The sequence below is a fragment of the Globicephala melas genome, chromosome 11 (assembly GCF_963455315.2).
Source record: "Globicephala melas chromosome 11, mGloMel1.2, whole genome shotgun sequence".
In the NCBI taxonomy this organism is placed as follows: Eukaryota; Metazoa; Chordata; class Mammalia; order Artiodactyla; family Delphinidae; genus Globicephala; species Globicephala melas.
Window position 1 is genome coordinate 79,332,311 of NC_083324.2, and position 19,414 is coordinate 79,351,724.

Here is a 19,414-nt window from a genome sequence, read left to right on the forward strand (position 1 = left end):
TGCTCCCCCTCCCGCCCCCCCCCCCCCGGCCCTGCCTGGAGAACCCAGCAACCAGGTAGGGGAGAGGCCTAGAGAGGAGACTTCCTCCGCATGGGGGCGTTAGCCGAGGGGTGGGGTGGGGGGCGGTGCGGTGGTGGGGGAGGAGCCTCAGACCCTTCCCCTGCAGGTGTAAGTCTCTATTGGTCTGAGAGGCCCTCAGGTTGTCCGGATGATTGAAGGGAGAGGGCGGGGAAGCCAGTTAAGGGGCCAAAGCAGGTGCCCATGGAGACAGAGCCGGGCCTGCCCTGAAATCTCTGCTGCTTCCTGCTCTCTGGAGAGCCTTCTGTTCCCCAGGTCCATGTCTCAGCTATGCTCACCACGGACGAGCCCCTGTCCCACCTGGGCCCCTCACTGCTGCTGTTGCTGCAGCTGCAGCTACTGCTGGCCCCCGCATCTGCCTTCTTCCCCAATATCTGGAGCCTCCTGGCTGCCCCCGGCTCCATCACCCACCAGGACCTGACCGAGGAGGCGGCACTCAACGTCACCCTGCAGCTCTTCCTGGAGCAGCCGCCCCCAGGTCGGCCCCCCCTTCGCCTTGAGGACTTCCTGGTGAGCGTCCCTGGGTCCGGTCACATCCCAGGTGGATTCCCCCATTCTGGGGGACTTATACTACTTGAGGGTCCTGCTTGCCCAGAGAAGGGACCCCACGCACACATTCCCTCCTCCCCTCCCGACATCAACAATACCCAGGAGTCCTGGTCCTACAGTCAGGAGTCCCCTTCCTTAGGAATGTCCAGGATTGCCCATCCCTTGTAGGGCCCAGCACCCTCAATTCCTCCCACACCCGGCCTGGAGTGACAGAGCTGAGGAAATGTAGGCGGTGGTCCGATCCAAGGGGCTTCCCTGGAACCCCTGCCCCCTACCACCCTCCAGGGCCGCACTCTCCTTGCCGACAACCTCTTTGCCGCCTACTTTGGACCTGGGTCTCCTTCCCGGCGGTTCCGAGCAGCCTTAGGAGAGGTGTCTCGTGCCAATGCCGCCCAGGACTTCCTGCCGACTTCCAGGAATGACCCTGACTTGCACTTTGATGCCGAGCGGCTGGGCCAGGGGCGCGCACGCCTGGTGGGAGCTCTAGGGGAGACTGTGGTGGCGGCCAGAGCCCTTGACCACAGCCTGGCCCGCCAGCGCCTCGGGGCTGCGCTTCATGCCTTGCAGGTGAGGACAGAGTTGGTGGGTTGTGGTCAGAGGGGTCTTCGTTTCCAGTCTTCCTGTCTCCTGAATGGTGCCTCCTTAGCCATGCCTCCCCCTACTCTAGAAGGGGCTGGGGCGCTGCTTGCCAAGGCCCTGGGGCTATTCCCTAGTCCCCGCCTCCAAACTGGCAGCTTCCTGTGGGAACAGCCGGGAGGCATTGGCGGCTGGAGCAGGTGAGTGAGAGAGGACGGTGCTGAGGTCAAGAGGTGGGCCATGCAGGCCACTGAAAGGCCTCTGGCTGGGCTCTGAGTGAGATGGGAAGAAACGTGGGAGGCTCCCACTTCGGCCGAGCTCTATTCTGGGCAAGGGAGAGAGCAGTGGAGGGGACTTGGGGTGTCTGGGGCGTAGCAGGGTGGAGGAGGCTTTCAGGCTGGGGAACTGGGAGGAAGGGGAGTCAGGGCTGGAGACGGTGAGAACAGTGAGCTAGTGCTTCTTCCCCTTCTCCTTTCTCTTGGGACCAGGATTTCTACAGTCACAGCAACTGGGTCGAACTGGGGGAGCAGCAGCCACACCCTCACCTCCTCTGGCCAAGGCAGGGGCTGCGGAACCTGGCGCAAGGTACGGCCGGGACCCCACTGGTGAGGGTGAGCCCACAGAGCCGCCTCTCATCCTGGGGTCGAATAGGGTGCAACATGGCTTCATCTCTGGAACCACCTGTGCGGTCCCTCGGTTCAGCCAAAGGCCAGTCAGCTGCTTCCCCAAGGTCACGCAGCAGAGGACAGGGCCAGGACCAGATCTGCGACGTCAGGGAGTTCTCTGTCTTTCACGTGGCTTCCTCCCCGCACTGGATCACACGGGGGGCTTTCTCTCTCAGTCCCCTCATCCTTCCAACTGAACTGTGACCCGGAAGCTGCCTCCTGTCTAGTACAGTTTCACTTCCTGTCCACAGCTCACAGAGGGCACACTCCCGTAGGATTGGTCCCCCCGCCACTTCCGGGTTTTCTAGCACAGTCCCAGTCTCAAATATTAGGTCTCATTGCCAGCCAGGAGCTCCACGTTTTAGTTCAGAAAGCCTGGAAGGGTACCAGCAAAGGGTACCTAGGGGCTTTTACCTTGTTCCAGTTGAGAGGAGAAGCTGAAGAAGTTCGGGTGGACAGGGGTAAAGGTCAGGGGCAGCAGAATCTTGGGTGCCAGACCCTTGCCCTCTCTTCCCAGTGGACGATCCTACCTGCTCCGACTGTGACGAGTGGAGCTGCCCTGGGAATTTGCTGGGCTTCACACTCCTCACCTCTGGCTACTTTGGAACTCATCCCTCCAAACCTCCAGGTACCAGACAGGAAAGCCCCCAGAAGTAAGGGGAGAAAGTCACTTCCTCTCCCCTGACCCTGTCCCTAGGGACCTCAGTCCTGTAGCCCTTGTCCTATTTCCTATGGCATCACTTCTTGGAAGAAGGAGAGGATGCTGGGAGGGGAGCGGGTGGATGAAGGCCCACTGAGGTGGCCATGATTGTTGGGGTGGTGGGAGCAGCTTCTCACATTGCCGATAAGACTTCAGTGCCCGAGGGCAGCTTTTGGGGACTAACTGGAGGGATCGAGGGATCTACCGTGTGCTTTGGTAACTAATCATTCCAGATTTACTCCAGATTTGCCCTCTACAAAATATCATAATTTTCTGCTTATCCTTTGCTGAGGAGTGAGAGGGTCAGGGCAGGTCAGAGAGGGCCTCGTTTTATTAGGAGGCAGTGGGTTTTTTACCTCCACCCTCCAGATCCCTTTCCCCAACCCAGGGAAATGTAGCCATGGGGGCCATTTTGACCAGAGCAGCTCCCAGCCACCACGGGGAGGCATCAACAAGGATAGCACATGCCCAGGCTTCTCCCCACACCACATGCTGCACCTCCAGGCTGCAAACCTGGCCCTTCTGGCCTCCATCCAGGCCTTCAGCCTCCTGCGAAGCCGCCTGGGAGACAGGGGTTTCTCCAGGTGAGTGGCCTCCTGGGGATGGGCTCCTTAATAGGTAGGTGCTCCAGAATTGAGAAACCAGGGCCTGGGGACAAGTGTGCAGACCCTTCACTGTATCTCTGGCCTGCTTCCCAGACTGCTGGACATCACCCCAGCCTCCAGCCTGAGCTTCGTCCTGGATACCACAGGAAGTATGGGCGAGGAGATCAATGCTGCCAAAATCCAGGCTCGCCACATTGTGGAGCAGCGACGGGGTGGCCCCATGGAGCCCACCCACTATGTCCTGGTGCCTTTCCATGACCCAGGTAACTGGGGTCTGGCAGGAATAGTGGAGGGAAGTCCAGGGCAAGGGGTAAATGCCACTGGTAGGGAAGTGGGCCTAATGGCTTCATTTCCATAATAAAAGGGAGGCTCTTCCTAGGGTCCTGAGTGAGTCTTTACTGGTACTTGTGTGCATATTGGAAACAATCAGCACTTCTTCTACTGCTTCCAACAGGACAGCACTTTCCATATGAGTTTAATCATTATGGGTGCTTAGGCGAGTAGCCTCTGCTTTCTTAGGCTTCCATTCTAGTAAGTCATTTTCAGTTCTCTCCACTTCCTGTAGACAGAGGTTGGGATGAAGATGGGGGGCGGGTTGGTGGGTCCAGGCCTCTGTGAAATGTCTAAGACAGCTAGTTACATCATATTCCTCTCCCCACTAAATTAGAAGTCAGATCATCTGGCCTGGGTTGACCAGCACTTACTGTGTGTACTTAGGCTGATTGTTTAACCTCTCTTTCCTCAATTTCATCAACCATAAAGTGGATTAGTACTTGCCTTATCCCGCCTATCTCCCAGGGTCAAAATGATCATCAAATAAAATTTGGATTGAGAATTCCCTAAGGGCAGGGTTTGAGTCTAATCTGCATATATAAATCTCATAGTAGCTGACATTCAAAAGGGGTTTATCACATATTTGATAAAGGTACAAGTAAGTGAATAATTAAGAATTTAGCACTCATTATGTGTCAAAGCACTATTCTAAGATTTACAAAATCAACTCATTTAATCACCCAATAACCCTCTCTGAGGTAGGTACTATTATTTCTCTGTCTTTTCTGTGAGGAAACTGAGGACGCAGTTTTTTTTGTTGTTGTTTTTTAGTTGAAGTATAGTTGATTTACAACGTTTCAGGTGTCCAGCAAAGTGATTCAGTTATATATATTCTTTTTCAGTTTCTTTTCCATTATAAGTTATTACCAGATATTGAGTATAGTTCCCTGTGCTATACAGTGGGTCCTTGTTGGTTATCTATGTTGGCTTTTTTTTTTTTTTTGGCTGCGTCGGGTCTTCGTTGCTGTGCACGGGCTTTCTCTAGTTGTGGCGAGCGGGGGGCTACTCCTCGTTGCAGTGCGCGGGCTTCTCATTATGGTGGCTTCTCTTTGTTGCAGAGCACGGGCTCTAGGCGTGCGGGCTTCAGTAGTTGTGGTGCGTGGGCTTAGTAGATTTGGCTCGCAGGCTCTAGAGCGCAGTCTCAGTAATTGTGGCACACGGGCTTAGTTGCTCGGCAGCATGTGGGATCTTCCCAGACCAGGGATCGTACCCATGTCCCCTGCATTGGCAGGCAGATTCTTAACCACTGAGCCACCAGGGAAGTCCACTCGGTTGTTTTTTATAGTTACACATATACCCAAAAAGGCCCACTCAGGACCACAGGAAGTGCCACCATTTTGTGAGGAAATGAGGTCCACTTTCCCACCAGAGGTACCTAGCCCCTGCCTTGTTCTACCCTGTCAGTATAAATATAAAGGAATATTGTTATCTCAATACTTGTCCACCCAAGGAGCACAGCGGGGCTCCTTGACTGGGGAGATGCCCATGGGTGGGAATGAGGGGAGCCCTCCTCTCACTTATCTCAATCTCCTTTCTCCTTTCCCAGGGTTTGGCCCCGTCTTTACAACCAGTGACCCTGACAGCTTCTGGCAACAACTCAATGAGATACATGCCTTGGGAGGTGGAGATGAGCCCGAGATGTGCCTGTCAGCCCTGGAGGTCTGCCCTCCCCACCCCTTCCCTTCTTCTCCCGCCACCCCTTTCCAGGCCCCACCATCAAGGGAGCTTAGAGCTTCCCTGGGACCTCATCCCTCTACCCCATCTTCAGAACCTAGTCCCACTCGCTTCACTCCAGGTTCCAGGGCCGTATTGCCTTCTACTCTGCCCTCCCTTGCTCTGCCCATTCCCCTACTGCCGCCACTTTTTTTTAAAGTTATTTGGTTGTGCCAGGTCTTAGTTGTGGCAGGTGGGCTCCTTAGTTGCGGCTCACCTGCTCCTTAGTTGCGGCACATGGGCTCCTCAATTGCGGCAGGCAGGCTCCTTAGTTGTGGCATGTGAACTTTTTGTTGCGGCATGCATGTCGGATCTAGTTCCCTGACCAGGGATCGAGACCCGGCCCCCTGCACTGGGAGCGTGGAGTCTTATCCACTGCGCCACCAGGGAAGTCCCACTGCTGCCATTTTTTAACACCAGTTTTTTCCCTCCCCTGTCAGCTGGCCCTGCAACACACACCTCCACTCTCAGACATCTTCGTCTTCACTGACGCCTCCCCCAAGGATGCCTTTCTCACCAACCGGGTGGAATCTCTGACTCAGGAGCGGCGTTGCAGAGTAAGCATAGCTGGTGGGAGACTCAGTGTTAGCTACCCGGGGATGTGGGAAACTGCAGGACAACTCTCATTACAAGGGTCACACTCACACTAGGGTGGTTAAACCAGACTTGGCTTGGGGGTGGGAGAAGTGAACCATGAGTATAACATTTCCAGATCCCTTTAACAATACTAAAGAGTGGAAGGCCCTACCCTTAATGATGCTGAATTCTTATATGAATCTGCCCCCAATAAACCGTTTGAAGAACTGGAGATTTGGCTGCCAGCAATCCACTATGTGGATGACGTATGGTGACAGTTACAGGGAATGGCAACTTCTAATTGAAGCCCAGGGGTTGTGTCACTGGGAGACCCTGCTGTAGCAGCCAGAGGGTAGACAGAGAATTTACCACCAATCATCAGCTCTGTAGAAAGCTTGAGCACAGGAGATCCTTATTTACAATGGTAGATGGCAAATGGAAACTTCAAGTCCTGGCCTTTCTTCTGGGCACAGGTCACATTCCTGTTGACTGAAGACCCATCTAGGGTTCAGGGCCGACCTCGGCGTGAGGTCTTGTCCCCTCTGCGTTTTGAGCCGTATGAAGCGGTGGCGCTGGCCTCAGGAGGAGAGGTGATCTTCACCCAAGACCAGTACATTCAGGATGTGGCAGCCATTGTTGGGGACAGCGTAGCTGACCTGGTAAGTGTGGGGGCTCAGCTCAGAACTGAGGGGACGATGGTGACACTGCATTTCTCTTTCTTGTAGAAGAAAGCAAATGGCTCCCATTGCTGAGTTGCCATTCTAGACAGAGGGTGGGAAAGGAAGTTTCTTTCCCTCCGAGATCCACAGCTGCCCACCTTCTACACTGCTCCTTCCACATTAGTACTACCACCCTCAGTCTTGGCCTCCAGTATTCTGTCTTCACGGCTACTCTAGGAAGTCCTGCCATCTTTTAAGGGGGGCAAGAAGTGGTTACCTCATCCTTAATCCCTTGCCTCCAACTTTGTCATTGATCATAGCTTTATCCCTGGTCCTTCCTCTCTCACTGGTATCCCATGTGTTACTTAGTTTTTTTCTGTCTCTACCTTTCTTTCTCCTGTCTTTGTTCCCACCTCATTCCATGCCTTATCTTCCCCCCATTTTTCGGTCCTGCCCCCTCAAGGTGACCCTTCCCCTGGAGCCTCCTGTTGTGGTGCCTGAGAGGCCACTTGTGTTCAGTGTGGATGGGCTGCTCCAGAGGGTCACAGTCCGGATCCATGGGGAGGTCAGCAGCTTCTGGATCAGAAACCCTGCAGGTACTTCCATGTGTGTGTCTCAAGGCGGAGGCAAGAATGGAGACTGGAGAATGAGGGGTAATGTACTAAGGGAAAGGAATTCTCCTGTGACAATCTCTTGCCCCCAATACCCATCCAGGGGTCTCCCAGGGCCAGGAGGAAGGTGAGGGGCCTCTAGGTCATACTCGCCGCTTCGGGCAGTTCTGGATGGTGCGCATGAATGACCCCCTGCAGACAGGAACCTGGGAGATCCAGGTCACAGCCAAGGGTACCCCCCGGGTGAGAGTGCAAGGTAAGGAGGGAGATATTCCTGGGAAAGGAAGGGGAGACTGCAGAGCTCAGAGAGCAATATGAGTCACGTTCATCTCTGGAAGGTCTCTGACTGCCTTCGCCCTCCCTCAGCCCAGACCTCCCTGGATTTCCTCTTCCACTTTGGGATCCCCATGGAGGATGGACCCCACCCTGGCCTCTACCCCCTGACTCAACCAGTTGCAGGTACATCTGTCCCCACCCCTAACTTGCTTTGTGTATATATATAAATTATATATGTAGCTTTTCATTGAGTTATAACATTTAATAAGGTGTACTAAACTTCAGTGTACAGCTGGGTGGATTTTATATAATAAAAAATAACCGTCATTCAGTTCAAGCTATAGAATATTTCCAGCATCCCAGCACTCCCTCCTGGCCCTCGCCATCAATACCCGTAGAGGTAACCCCTTTTCCCCATCCATACCCCGAGAACTAACCCCTATTCAAAGCTGTTCATGCTTTTCTCCTTGTCTCCAAACCTCACGCAGCCACTGTTCTTTCCTCCCCTCCCCTGTCCCAGGTCTCCAGACCCAGCTGCTGGTAGAAGTGACAGGGCTGGGCTCCAGAGGAAACCCTGGAGATCCTCTGCCGCATTTCTCCCACGTCGTCCTTCGAGGGGTCCCGCACGGTGCTGAGCTGGGCCGGGTGCCTTTGGAGCCCATGGGACCCCGGGAGCGAGGTCTCCTCGCTGCCTCGCTACCGCCTACGCTTCTGTCCACCGCGGGACCCTTCTCTCTGGAGCTGATTGGCCAGGACGGAGTGGGGCAGGGCCTGCACCGGGTGGCCCCCCAGCCCTGTGCTGTAGTTCCTGTCCTTCTGGAGGTGAGATGCCAGCGGAAGGTGCGGCTGCGGCTGGAGAGAACAGGGCCTGCTGCTCCTCCCCTGACCGGCCCTCCTCCGCAGCTCAGTGGTCCCCCGGGTTTCCTGGCGCCGGGCACCGAGGCCCCGCTCAGCCTCCGCATTGCCAGCTTCTCGGGCCCTCAGGATCTCGATCTTAGGACATCCGTCAACCCCAGCTTCGCTCTCACCTCCAACCTCTCCAGGTGAAGCCCCTGAAACCTCCTGCTCCCTTCTTGTCCCATCTTTCTATTCCCAGGGCATGGGATCTGGTACTCGCTCCTCTGGCTCTTTCGAATTGGCGCTCAGATTCCTCGCTCCCCTCCCAGACTGCGCTTGGCTCCACCCCTTGGCTTTCGGCTATTCAGAGCCTGCGGCTTCAGCCGGACTTTGGCATCCACTCCCCAGGGTTCGCCTGGAACAGAACGAGTCCGCCTGGGGGTGCCTGTGGCTGAAGGTACCAGACACAGCCGCCTCAGACTCCGTGGTGATGGTGACTGTGACCGCGATGGATCGAGAAGCCAGCACAGTACCCCCCACCCATACCTTCCTCCGGCTCCTGGTGCGGGGCCCCACCCCGCAGGTGAGGTGCCCCCACTTTCCATTGCAGGATAGGCAAGGTGAGGGGAGGGCGCTGCAGACTTATTTGGGTGCAGCCACCCTGACAGCCTCTCCCTCTTCTCCCCAGGACCAGCTCCCTGCCCCTGTCCACTCGACTGACCCTGTCCTCACAACCACCAGCCCTGCCTTTCATCTTTCCACCTTGGTGACTCCGGGCAGGGCTGGGGGAGGGCTGGTGGGCAACCCCTGGTGGGGCACAGTTGGAGCGGTGCTGCTCCTGCTAGGCCTGGCCTCCTGGTGACGCAACAGCCCCTAGAGGGATGGGTCTCCGGCACCGTTTGCCATCTTACCCCATTGGTAAGAAGGTAACATGGGCCTCCGGACCCTACCTCTCCCAGGTGGGTTGGAGGGTTTCCTTCTCATGCACTTGGCCCTTCCAAGATTGGGATAGAAGGCAATGGATTTTCCCACAATGCACTTTCCCTAACCCTTGTGGGAAACAAACCAGACTCATTTTTGGAGAAAGTTGCTTTCTATTTCTCTGTAGCATCTTTTTTTTTTTTTTTGGCTGCATTGGGTCTTTGTTGCTGAGCACGGGCTCTCTCTAGTTGCGGCGAGCTGGGGCTACTCTTTGTTGTGGTGCATAGGCTTCTCATTGCGGTGGCTTCTCTTGTTGCAGAGCACGGGCTCTACGCACGCGGGCTTCAGTAGTTGTGGCTTGCGGGCTCTAGAGCACAGGCTCAGTAGTTGTGGCACACGGGCTTAGTTGCTCCGTGGCATGTGGGATCTTCCCGGACCAGGGCTCGAACCCGTGTCACCTGCATTGGCAGGTGGATTCTTAACCACTGCACCACCAGGGAAGCCCTCTGTAGCATCTTTATTCCACTACTTATTCATGCTCTCCCAAGCTCAGGTAGAGGGGAAGATACATGGGGCAGTGACTAAGATTGGAAGTGGGGAGGAGGGTACCCCACCTCCTACTGAAAAGTGTTATTTATAGAATTGCTTTTATTGAAATTCTGGAGACGCTTCTATTTTATTTTTGAAATTCTGGAGATGCTTATATTTTATTTTTGTATTTAAAGTTAAAGGACAGTGCCAATAAACATGTCTTTTCCCCAGAGAGATTTCAAAGAAAGATCACTTATGCACATCATATAGGGAAGAGTGAGAGCGTAAGATACCAAAAAGACGAAATGGAAGTTTTCAGGAGTGGAGAGGAAATTTCACAGCAAGATGTCAGGATTTCAGTTGACCTGCCACCTGGAGCCATTTAGCTATTGAGTCAAGAAGCAGAATAAGGAGGCTGGGGGTTCTCACTCAGCCTTGCCAGCACAACTGAGGGGAACCAGAGGAGACATTAGACACGGGTAGGGCCCCTCCGTCCATTGGGGCAGCCTGGCTGAGCCATTTCCCCCTTTGGCTTAGTGACTCCTTTCTGCTGCCTTGACACTACCTGGAGAAGAGGAGGGAGACAGTCTGGGTGTCTGTGCCCTCCCTCCCACTGAGGGCCAGGGCTTCCGCCCTCCCCCCACTCCTCTACTGCTTACGTGTTGCTGCCACACGTTCTGCTTCCTTGGCCTTCCCTTCCAGTCCTGGGTGGCGCAGGAACTATCTTTGTTCAGGGGATGTGGGGAGAACTGTTGGGGGGGGAATTCGTTGTTTTGTTAGACCAGTGCTGACCCCAAGTCCCCTCTTTACCCCCACTTCCCAAGAGTAAACGAAAAACAATAAACTCACCTTCCCCTGAATCAGATTCTGCAAACAGATGTTCACCTTTTGAATCTGGACTAACTGGGGGCCACCAGGCTCTGAGTGTAAATCTGTTGGAAAATTCTAAAAGGAGGAGTTAGAGGCAGACAACGTGGTGAAAGCTCGAGTACCATCTGCCACTCTTCTCCTATCACCACAGGTCATTCCTCTCCTCCATCTGGATCCCCTCATCCCAGTTCCCTGCCAGGCAGGTGGGAAATTCCAGTACTCTCCACTCCATCTCTTCAGTAGTCCAGTTCCTCCAACCCCCTCAAATAGCATAGTACCCGCTTTCTCTATTCTTTGGATCCTCCCTCCTGTCCATCCCTGACTCACTGGAACAATCCAGACCACTCCCCCATCTCCATGGAGTGAGCCAAATTGTGTCCCTCTGAATGGAATGCAGACCAGCCTCCTCTAGGCCCAACAATGAACCGACCTAACACTTGGTGGCATCCTGTCATTACAATGCTGCTTCCAATTGATGATCCCTGTCCATTAACTCTTGCCTTTCCAGGATGGTGTCAGGCTGTGTCCACACGTCCCTGCTACCCCTGCCCCCACATACCATGGGTCAGCCCCATACCTCACCAAGGGCCCCCAGATATAGCTGCTGTTGCTGGGCCTCCCTCAGACGGCCCTCATACCAGGCCTGGCTATGCTCCAGCAGCTCCAGCCCCTGCCACAGGGCATCCTGTTCCCGCTCCAGAGCCTGCATCCTCTGCAGCTGAAAAAGGCAAGAAGCAGAGGCTGACTCACTCCACAGCAGGGTTCTGGGCCATGCATGGCCCTTACTCTTAACCCGTGGTTCAGTTCACTATCTGGTCACTGAGTGTGAACCCAGACTGGCCACTGAGGACCTGGAGGGCAAGGGAAAGCAAGGGGCTGAACTTACGAGTCCTCAAAATTGAGTGGAATTGCAGGAGACTGATCTAGGGAGAGGGGCTTTCCCGGGACCTCTTGCGGGACTGATACTCACCCAGAGGAAGAAGCGCTGGGCCCCTGGGTCTTGGCGGCTTGTCTCCAGTGGCAGCAGCAGAACCGTGTAGGGGGCCTGCACCAGGGGCAGCCCACCAGGACCCCGGCTCCCCATGGCTCTGAGGTGGGAAGGGTGGAGCCACACCCACTGGTGCAGGGCTGGTCCCTCCCTTTCCCCCAGCCTTGCACCGGTCCTGCCTAGTCTTTCAGCCTCCCAGAGCCCTTCCTGCTGGGTCTGTCTCAGGCTGAGGTGTTCCTACTTTAAGGGGAAAGAACATCTCCCTTGGGCTCCTGTCTTCTCTCTCATCTGTTTTTGTAGGGTCTGTTGAAGTGGTTGGTTCTCATAAAGTCCCCCTGGGTAGAACCCGAGGGCCTCCCTCCAGCAGTGATACTTTATTTTTAATGAGGCAGGGCAGGTCCCTCTGTGGCCTGCTGCTTCCTCTTTCATCTCTTTCCTACTCTCTTGTTTTGTTTTGGCTCGTCTAAGGAAACAATAACTTTCTCCAAAATAAACTTTATTACTAACATGAAACAAAATTTCCAGGGAAACTGAGAACTCTGGGTGTGAAGGAGGTAAGGAAACAAAGAGGGCCTGGCAGCCTCCCGGGGTTTGGGATGTGGAGGAGAGCCCAGGGAAGACTCTCAGAGGATGGTGGCGGCAGCAGGCAGCACTTCCTGTCTCATGAAAATGTCCAGGTCCAGACTGGGATCTTCCAAATCCAGTTTCAGAAACTTGTCTACTAACATCTGGCAACTGAGGGGAGAGAGAACAGTGAGATTTATGGAAGCATGGATAACAGAATCCCTGAGCAGAGGGAAGAGGATGCAGCACAGGAAACCCGAGACCTTGAGAATTTAGAAATTGCAGGAAGAAATTTTGAATCTTTAAAGGGCAAGAGACTGTCTGAGTCCCTGAAAGGGGTAGAAGAGCTGCAGAACATGCTAGAGAGAACAAGGACCCTGGGCCTGCACTCACTTTTCCATTTGTTTCTCCTTTAGCAGCTCCTTGACAGGCTTGATGGGCTTTCCACTGCAGATCAAGTCTGAGACCTAGGACAAGGAGGAAGGGGCAGGGGTGGGAGTGGGTGTTGGGTAAGAGGAGAGAGTAGGTCAGAATCCAGGTCCCTCGGAGAAGCAGGAAGGGGCAGGGGTGGGAGTGGGTGTTGTAGGGTCAGAATCCAGGCCCCTCGGAGAAGCAGGAAGGGGCAGGGGTGGGAGTGGGTGTTGTAGGGTCAGAATCCAGGCCCCTCGGAGAAGCAGGAAGGGGCAGGGGTGGGAGTGGGTGTTGGGTAAGAGGAGAGAGTAGGGTCAGAATCCAGGCCCCTCGGAGAAGCAGGAAGGGGCAGGGGTGGGAGTGGGTGTTGGGTAAGAGGAGAGAGTAGGGTCAGAATCCAGGCCCCTCGGAGAAGCAGAAGGGGCAGGGGTGGGAGTGGGTGTTGTAGGGTCAGAATCCAGGCCCCTCGGAGAAGCAGGGACGGTGGAAGGGAGCCCTGGCGGAGGTGGCTGCTGTTTGGACCTCACCTCCTTGCCACGAGCAACGAGCTTCTCAGGAAGCCCAGCCTGGGCAGCTGTGTGGGAGGCATGGCTGGCATTGGCAACACCTTCGCAAACCTGATAGAAGAAGACAAGGTCATTCCCATCTTCACAGGTCTCCATGGTCTTAAAAGAGAATAAAAGGGGAATGTTATCAGTCATTCTGCTTCCTGCCCCAGTCCCTTGGTCAGTTGCTGTGGAGAGTGAGAAACAGGAAGGGACGTGGTCCCTGTGCTCAAGGAGCCCCTGTTCTGACGGAGAAGCCAGTTCCCAGCTCTGGGAAATGCTCGGCCTAGGGGCCCCTAAGGAGCTGGATTGGTTCCTCACCAAATACTGCACGAGGGGCCCCTGTGGCAGCAGCTGTAGCTGAATGAGGCTCAGAAAGTTGGTGGCCACGAAGATGTGGGGGCACGTGGGCCCAAGCGCCAGCCAGTGTCGGATCACGGCCGCTAGAAGCGCGAGACCATCCACCTGTGCAGAGGGCAGCGGTGAGGCTGTGGAACCACAGGTGCCCCGTGCACCCCTCTCCTCCTGCCAGGCCTCTCCCGCCTCACACTGTTTCTTTTCTACCCACACACCCCTATTCTTTTCCAGAGGCGCAGCCGCACCCTCTTGTTCCTTAGCCCTCCTTCATTTTCCCCTCCTTAGATCCTCAACAGCTTCTCCCCTTACCGTGTTGGTTCCCTTTCCGAATTCATCAATAAGGACCAGCGACCGCTCGGTGGCATTGTTCACTGCTTTCGCCACCTGCTGGGTACCAGGTGGACAAGGGATAGTTTCAGAAACATTCGAGGCCTGTAATGCACTGACCACAGTCTGCCTGGCAGTAAAGCTGCTTGTGTATGTGTCCACCCAACAGGACTGCAAGTTCTTTAACGGCGAGACACATGTTTTGTTCATCCTTTCATTGCCAACAGTGCCTCACACAAAGCCGGGGATAGATAAAGGTTCGCGGTATTGATTCTCCTGGTCTCTGAACTGGGTGCTCCCTGCCCCTAGTTTAGAGAGCAGGCAGAAGGAACGTTTTTCCTGACATTTTTCACGGGTAGGGTTCCTTCCCCATTATCCCCCTCCCCCAACCCATCCTCCTTTTGACCTGGTTGAGGTCGATCATGAAGGTAGAGAGGCCAAGGGAGATGGATTCACAGCTATGGATTCGGGTGAAGATGGCATCTACTGCCCCGATTTCGGCTTCCTCTGCTGGCACAAAGCTGCCCACCAGGGCCATGAATGTGATCAAGCCTACCTGAATAGGGGAGGAGACAGGGCCCGGTGCCTCGTGTGGCTGAGGTGAAGGTGAGGCTAAACTGAGGGGAGAACAATAGATCAAGAGAGATGGACACAGTTTAATAGAAGATCACAGCCCCTTCTGCTCGCTTTAGAATCAGTAAAGGGCAGGGAGTGAGCAAAGGCACACTTTAATTCAGAGGTGGGGGAGGAGAATTCAGGCCATGGAACGATCATTAGAGCATGGCTCTCCCTCAGGTAGAGAATGAGAACTTGCGAGGAAGAGGAGCGGCGGGTGTGGGCTACGGTCTTTTCATGACAGCTGGGGTCAGAACACAGGGAGAAGAGCTGTAGGGACCTGGGTTGACTGGCAGGTGGGGGATGGAGACAATGGAGAACATTCCAGAGGCCCAGTTTGTAGGGATTCCTCTACCTGTTTGAGGTATATGCTCTTCCCTGAGGAGTTGGGTCCAGTGATGACTTTGACCCTCCCTTTGTACCCCCCGCATTCTGCGGAGTTGGGCACGAAGGTTCGGGCACAGAGCTCCATCAGAGGATGCCTGCAGTGGAGTGGGTGGAGAGGTACCTTGCACATGGCCTGTGGATGCAGAAGATGGGGCCTTTGGGCCCCTCTTGTCTATGCCTCCACCCTTTTCTGTTCTCACCTGCCATTCTGGATTCGTACCCCAAGGAGCCGTGGGGAGTAACGGGGCCTTGAGTAGCCATAGTCCCGGGCGGCACTGGCAAGAGCCAAGAGGACGTCCAGGCGGGAGGCGAGGTCCAACACCTGGGTCAAGACAGCTGCCCGTGCCAGCACCTGACACTGCAGCTGGTACATCAGCAGGGTTTCCTGGTCTGGGGGCAGGTAAGGGAGGGAGCTGGGGGTCAGCTCCAGGGGAAAGTGAAGGAGAGACAAAGAGGCCAGCAGAGGGACCCAGAAACAGGCTTGCAGATACCATCTGAAATACCCAGAGACATTCAGAAAAGACAGAGTCAGAGAGAGAAAGAGAGAGAGAGAAAGAGAGAGCAATGGCAGGAAGGAAAGGAGCCTATCAGAATCATCTCCATGCTGCCCGCTCCGCTCCAGCCACTCGCTTCTCCTCACCCCGGATGTCGCAGTGCAGGTCCCCCAGCAATGCATCCAGCTCCTTGGTTCGAGCACTACGATAGTGAAGCTTCTCCTCTGAGAGGAACTGGATACAAGGGTTCAAAGCTATGGGCTTTGCTTCTCTCGATCCTCATCCTATCTAACCCCCGCTCCAGCCCTGACCTTGATTTCTTTCTCCTTTGTCTCAGAGCTGGTAAAGATCAGAGTAAAACAACAGAAGAGGGATCCCACATTGGGCAGTGCTGATGGGGTAAGGCCCTCCTCTCAGCTGCTCATTCACTTTCCTTATCAACCCCTACAGAGGTCAAGGGTCTCACCATGAAGTCCAGACCCTCAATCTCGAAGTCACTGGTCTCCACCATGGAAGGCAGGCGGGGAATGCAAAGAAGGAAGCCAATCTGCGGAGAGTAGAAAAGAGAGAAAGCAGGGAGTGATGTACTGGGCACTTTCTTTCCTTAGAGGAAGCCAGAGTCCCCTATATCCCCCAATGCTTCCCTCAGGGGGCTAAAGCCACCAAAAAGTATTCATGTTCTTCAGATTTCTCCAGGGTTTTCTTATCTACTAATGTGTCCTTCATAAGCCTAATGTCCCCCTAAAAAACCCCTGGGGAGCACACCCACCCTCCTGCCCTCACCAGAGGGATGTAGATGACACTGCATGAAGGAATACGGGGGTCCAGATTCTCCAGCTCCTTCCGAGCCACCTCAGTGAGGAAACTGGGAAGTCCTGTCAGCCTTCGTTTTTCTAGGAGGGTGAAAGACACGTGGATATCAAAAGTAAGGTTCCTGCTCTGGTTGTGATGATTATCCCCAGTTGTAGTGGCCGCCTACTGAGAATGGTACCCCATCACTGGGCAGGCTCATGTTTCAGGGCTCATAGGCCCATCCGTACACCTAACACTCACTCTCATCAATTTCAGGATCTATGTTGGGGAGGACTGTGAAGCGATTTTCAGCAAGACTGCCCTCAAAGTCCACCTGAGGAGACAAGAAGTCCAGGTTCTTTACATCCAGCACCATCTCGTCCTGTTCCTCACCTCTACTTGGGCCCCTTCAGTCCCTGCTTCAACCCTAACCCTCCAAGCCCCCAAGCAGATCCCTGATATTTTGCCATCTCCTCTCACCATCCCATCCCTTGGTCATCCAGCTGACCTCAGTGTCTCCCATGCATCCCCATCTTCCACACCACATTCCCCAGAGCCCTGTCGTTCTCTATTACCCAAACCCATCCCTCCCCTAGTTTCCCAGGAGCTCTGCCTCTTTCCTTCCACTCACCACTTTCCCAATGAGGCTGGCAATGTGGTGTAGGTCATCAGAGAACTCTTGGGCAATGTCCCGAAAGAGCTGAATGGACTGGGGCAGGGAGCGGCAAGCATCCCTCAGGCCCAGGGCACTGTACACTGTCTGTAGGAGAAATGGACAGAGGAGGGTGGCCCATACCCAGGCCGGGCTTAGGCGAGGGGACAGGGATGGACTGAGAAGAACAAAGACCAATAGGGAAAAACACAATAACAGAGACAGAGAGAAGATCTCAAATGCAAAAAAGAAAGTGAGAGAGAAAATGGTATCTGCAGAACTCTTCACCAGGCACCACACTAAACACTAAGGCTCCAAAGACAACAAAGACAACTGGGTCCCTTGTCCTAGATGGGCTCGTGGTCTAGTAAGGAAGACAAATACACCCAGAAGATTTAAAAATAAAGTGGTAGTTGCTTTGAAAGAGATTTGTACAATATCCCAAGAGAGAAGTTTGTACAGAGGAAGGAGAAAGAGAAATAGGGATATGAAAGGCAGAGAAGAAGTAAATGAGCAGAAGGGGCAATGACAGCATTTGGGTAAGAGACAGCAGGAAGAGGGGATGGGTGAGAGTCACCGAGAATTAATTCTCCAGCGTGCAAGTCAGTGACCTGAGGTGGCTGCTCTAAACAGGGATTAGACTGAGTGGATAAACCCAATCCAAAGGACACTGACTGAGCCTCACTCTGTGACAGAGGATATATAAAGTGTATAAACCAAAGAGTTTATAATCTAGCCATGATGGAAACAAACAACAAAAACAATGACTACCCACAAAAAAGATTGACCAAGTTGTGAAACTGACTAAAATTACTAAGGAAGTTCAGAGAATAAGACTAATATGGGCTAAAATAGTTGGGATATCTTTGCAGAGAAAAAGAAATAAGCTTGGTCTTGAATAAGGCAATTCCAAAGGGAGAAGGGTATTCTGGGTGGGGGCAAGAGCATGGGCAAATGAATAGAGGTAGGAATAAGAACTAACACTTATTGAATGTTTACTACCCGCCAGGCAATATTCTAAACTTTTTACATGTGTTAATTTCATTCAATTCTCAAAATAATCCTAGGAGATGGGGACTAGCATGACTCCATTTTACAGGTGAGCAACCTGAAGCACAAAGAGGTAACACAATTTGCTCAAGGTCTCACAGAGAGTAAATAGATGAGCTGGGAATTGAGCCCAGGTGTCTGGCTTTTAACCACCATGCTATCCTGAGCAGGAATATGGTGGGTCTCCCAGGCAGAGTGCTTGAACGCGGAGCCTGGCCTGGCTGAAGCCAAGGATAAATGTTAAGTAGTGGGAGGGAATATACAAATAGTCACACACATCTGCTCACGTAAAATAAAACTGAAACTACTTTACATGTTAGGTAAATATACTGTAGAGGGCTTCCCTGGTGGCACAGTGGTTAAGAATCCGCCTGCCAATGCAGGGGACACGGGTTCGAGCCCTGGTCGGGGAAGATCCCACATGCCACGGAACAACTAAGCACGTGCGCCACAACTACTGAGCCTGCGCGCAAGAGCCCATGAGCCACAACTACTGAGCCTGCATGCCACAACTACTGAAGCCTGCGCACCCAGAGCCCGTGCTCTGCAACAAGAGAAGCCACCGCAATGAGAAGCCCGTGCACCGCAACGAAGAGTAGCCCCCGTTCGCCGCAACTAGAGGAAGCCCATGCGCAGCAACAAAGACCCAATGCAGCCAAAAATAAATAAATAAACTTAAATTAAAAAAAATTTTTTTAGGCTCTCTTGCATTCTGAGATGGCCCACACTCTGTGGAGTGTGTTTCTCTCTAAATAAATCCACTTCTTAACTATACCTTTGTTTCTCACTGAATTCTTTCTGCAATGAGACATCAAGAACCTCAAATTCACTGGGAATAGAACTACAGCAGCTGCTGCAGCAAAAAAGCTGAAAACTGAAACCATGCACAGAGAAACTTCAGAGAGTCACTGGAAACTTCGAATAGCGGTGGAGGAGTAGTAGCTGGAAAGCAGATGTTACAGCTGGAATTCACATTGCTATCTTGAGCTAGTGGTAGAAGCCACATGCTGAGGATGGCAGAACAGGAAGACAGAAGGAGACTGGGTCACTGAGGACTTTATGAAACCACCCAACAATCACGGACTGCTTATTTTTATCCTTTTCTATAAAAGATAAACTTATTTAAGCCAAAAAAAGTTTTTTTTAAAGGTTATCTATAGGTGGAGAGAGGGGAAAGGGATAGAAGTTACAATTAATTGACTATACCTTGTTTGGGAGATTTGACTTTGGAACTGTGTAAATATTCTACATAATTATAAGATTAAATTTTAAGAAGCAATTATTAAAAATCAAAAAAAGAATGAAACAAATGAACATAATGTATACCCAGATAGTGACATAACCACTTGAAATAGTGACTAAAACACAGCAATTTGACTGTATATCCCTAGGGAGAACAGAAAGAACTATCCCTCCTTCCCCCCAAAAAATGTTAAATAGTGTTCAATAATCATATAGTTTTGGTAGTAATGGTGATATTGCTATTCTAAGATTGTTGTGGATGTAATGTAGGAAAAAGCAAATAAGTGATACTTTGATTTTCTCATTCCTAGTGTTATTGAGACACAGAATCTCCAGTACGGAAGAAGGAAATATTGAAGAGGATAAAAATGGAATATGCAAGGTAAGAACCCTGTGGTGCTGAATTTAAATAGGTGATGTCACAGATGTAGAAAACAAACTAATGGTTACCAAGGGGGAAACGGTGGGGGAGGGATAAATTGGGAGATTG

General features: G+C 53.0%; 3 protein-coding genes across 39 annotated transcripts in view; 1 reads left to right on the forward strand and 2 right to left on the reverse strand.

The window, feature by feature from the left end:
- The window catches only part of VWA7 (von Willebrand factor A domain containing 7), a 22,396-nt gene continuing 2,982 nt past the window's right edge, over positions 1-19,414 (forward strand). The window contains exons 1-17 of one of the 6 annotated variants that reach the window (XR_009565963.2): positions 1-55; positions 334-588; positions 913-1,194; positions 1,692-1,788; positions 2,386-2,496; positions 2,957-3,152; positions 3,267-3,436; positions 5,053-5,165; positions 5,660-5,776; positions 6,269-6,454; positions 6,918-7,050; positions 7,169-7,321; positions 7,432-7,524; positions 7,862-8,384; positions 8,587-8,761; positions 16,257-16,335; positions 19,236-19,306. Coding sequence is in view for 4 of the 6 variants with exons in the window: in XM_060308576.1 (XP_060164559.1) it covers positions 349-588; positions 913-1,194; positions 1,692-1,788; positions 2,386-2,496; positions 2,957-3,152; positions 3,267-3,436; positions 5,053-5,165; positions 5,660-5,776; positions 6,269-6,454; positions 6,918-7,050; positions 7,169-7,321; positions 7,432-7,524; positions 7,862-8,384; positions 8,587-8,761; positions 8,867-9,040 (2,763 nt within the window). In the remaining 2 variants the exon portion in view is untranslated. Of the gene's footprint in view, positions 56-333; positions 589-912; positions 1,195-1,691; positions 1,789-2,385; positions 2,497-2,937; positions 3,153-3,266; positions 3,437-5,052; positions 5,166-5,659; positions 5,777-6,268; positions 6,455-6,917; positions 7,051-7,168; positions 7,322-7,431; positions 7,525-7,861; positions 8,385-8,586; positions 8,762-8,866; positions 9,306-16,256; positions 16,336-19,235; positions 19,307-19,414 lie in introns of those variants that run through there. The other 5 variants (XM_070046731.1, XR_009565964.2, XM_060308576.1 and 2 more) reach the window with 5 other exon arrangements.
- SAPCD1 (suppressor APC domain containing 1) lies at positions 9,288-11,603 on the reverse strand. Of its 2 annotated transcripts, XM_030850586.2 has the most exons (5): positions 11,471-11,603; positions 11,078-11,218; positions 10,480-10,575; positions 10,290-10,379; positions 9,288-10,195 (listed from the first exon to the last, which is right to left on the reverse strand). In XM_030850586.2, the coding sequence occupies exons 1-5, from the start codon at positions 11,582-11,584 to the stop codon at positions 10,100-10,102; spliced, it is 537 nt and encodes a 178-aa protein (XP_030706446.1). In that variant the 5' UTR covers positions 11,585-11,603; the 3' UTR covers positions 9,288-10,099. The 2 variants fall into 2 exon arrangements, with proteins under 2 accessions (XP_030706446.1, XP_060164563.1); XM_060308580.1 differs by having other exon boundaries at positions 9,288-10,379.
- MSH5 (mutS homolog 5) overlaps positions 12,084-19,414 on the reverse strand; it is a 17,635-nt gene continuing 10,304 nt past the window's right edge. For 7 of the 31 annotated variants that reach the window (XM_060308557.1, XM_060308561.1, XM_060308558.1 and 4 more), the window contains 12 exons: positions 16,612-16,740; positions 16,242-16,314; positions 15,958-16,081; positions 15,655-15,735; positions 14,895-15,422; positions 14,663-14,789; positions 14,099-14,248; positions 13,675-13,752; positions 13,330-13,473; positions 12,991-13,128; positions 12,446-12,519; positions 12,084-12,223 (listed from right to left, as the gene is read on the reverse strand). In XM_060308557.1, the coding sequence (XP_060164540.1) occupies positions 12,112-12,223; positions 12,446-12,519; positions 12,991-13,128; positions 13,330-13,473; positions 13,675-13,752; positions 14,099-14,248; positions 14,663-14,789; positions 14,895-15,422; positions 15,655-15,735; positions 15,958-16,081; positions 16,242-16,314; positions 16,612-16,740 (1,758 nt within the window). In that variant the 3' untranslated portion in view covers positions 12,084-12,111. The other 24 variants (XM_060308563.1, XM_060308560.1, XM_030850570.2 and 21 more) reach the window with 22 other exon arrangements.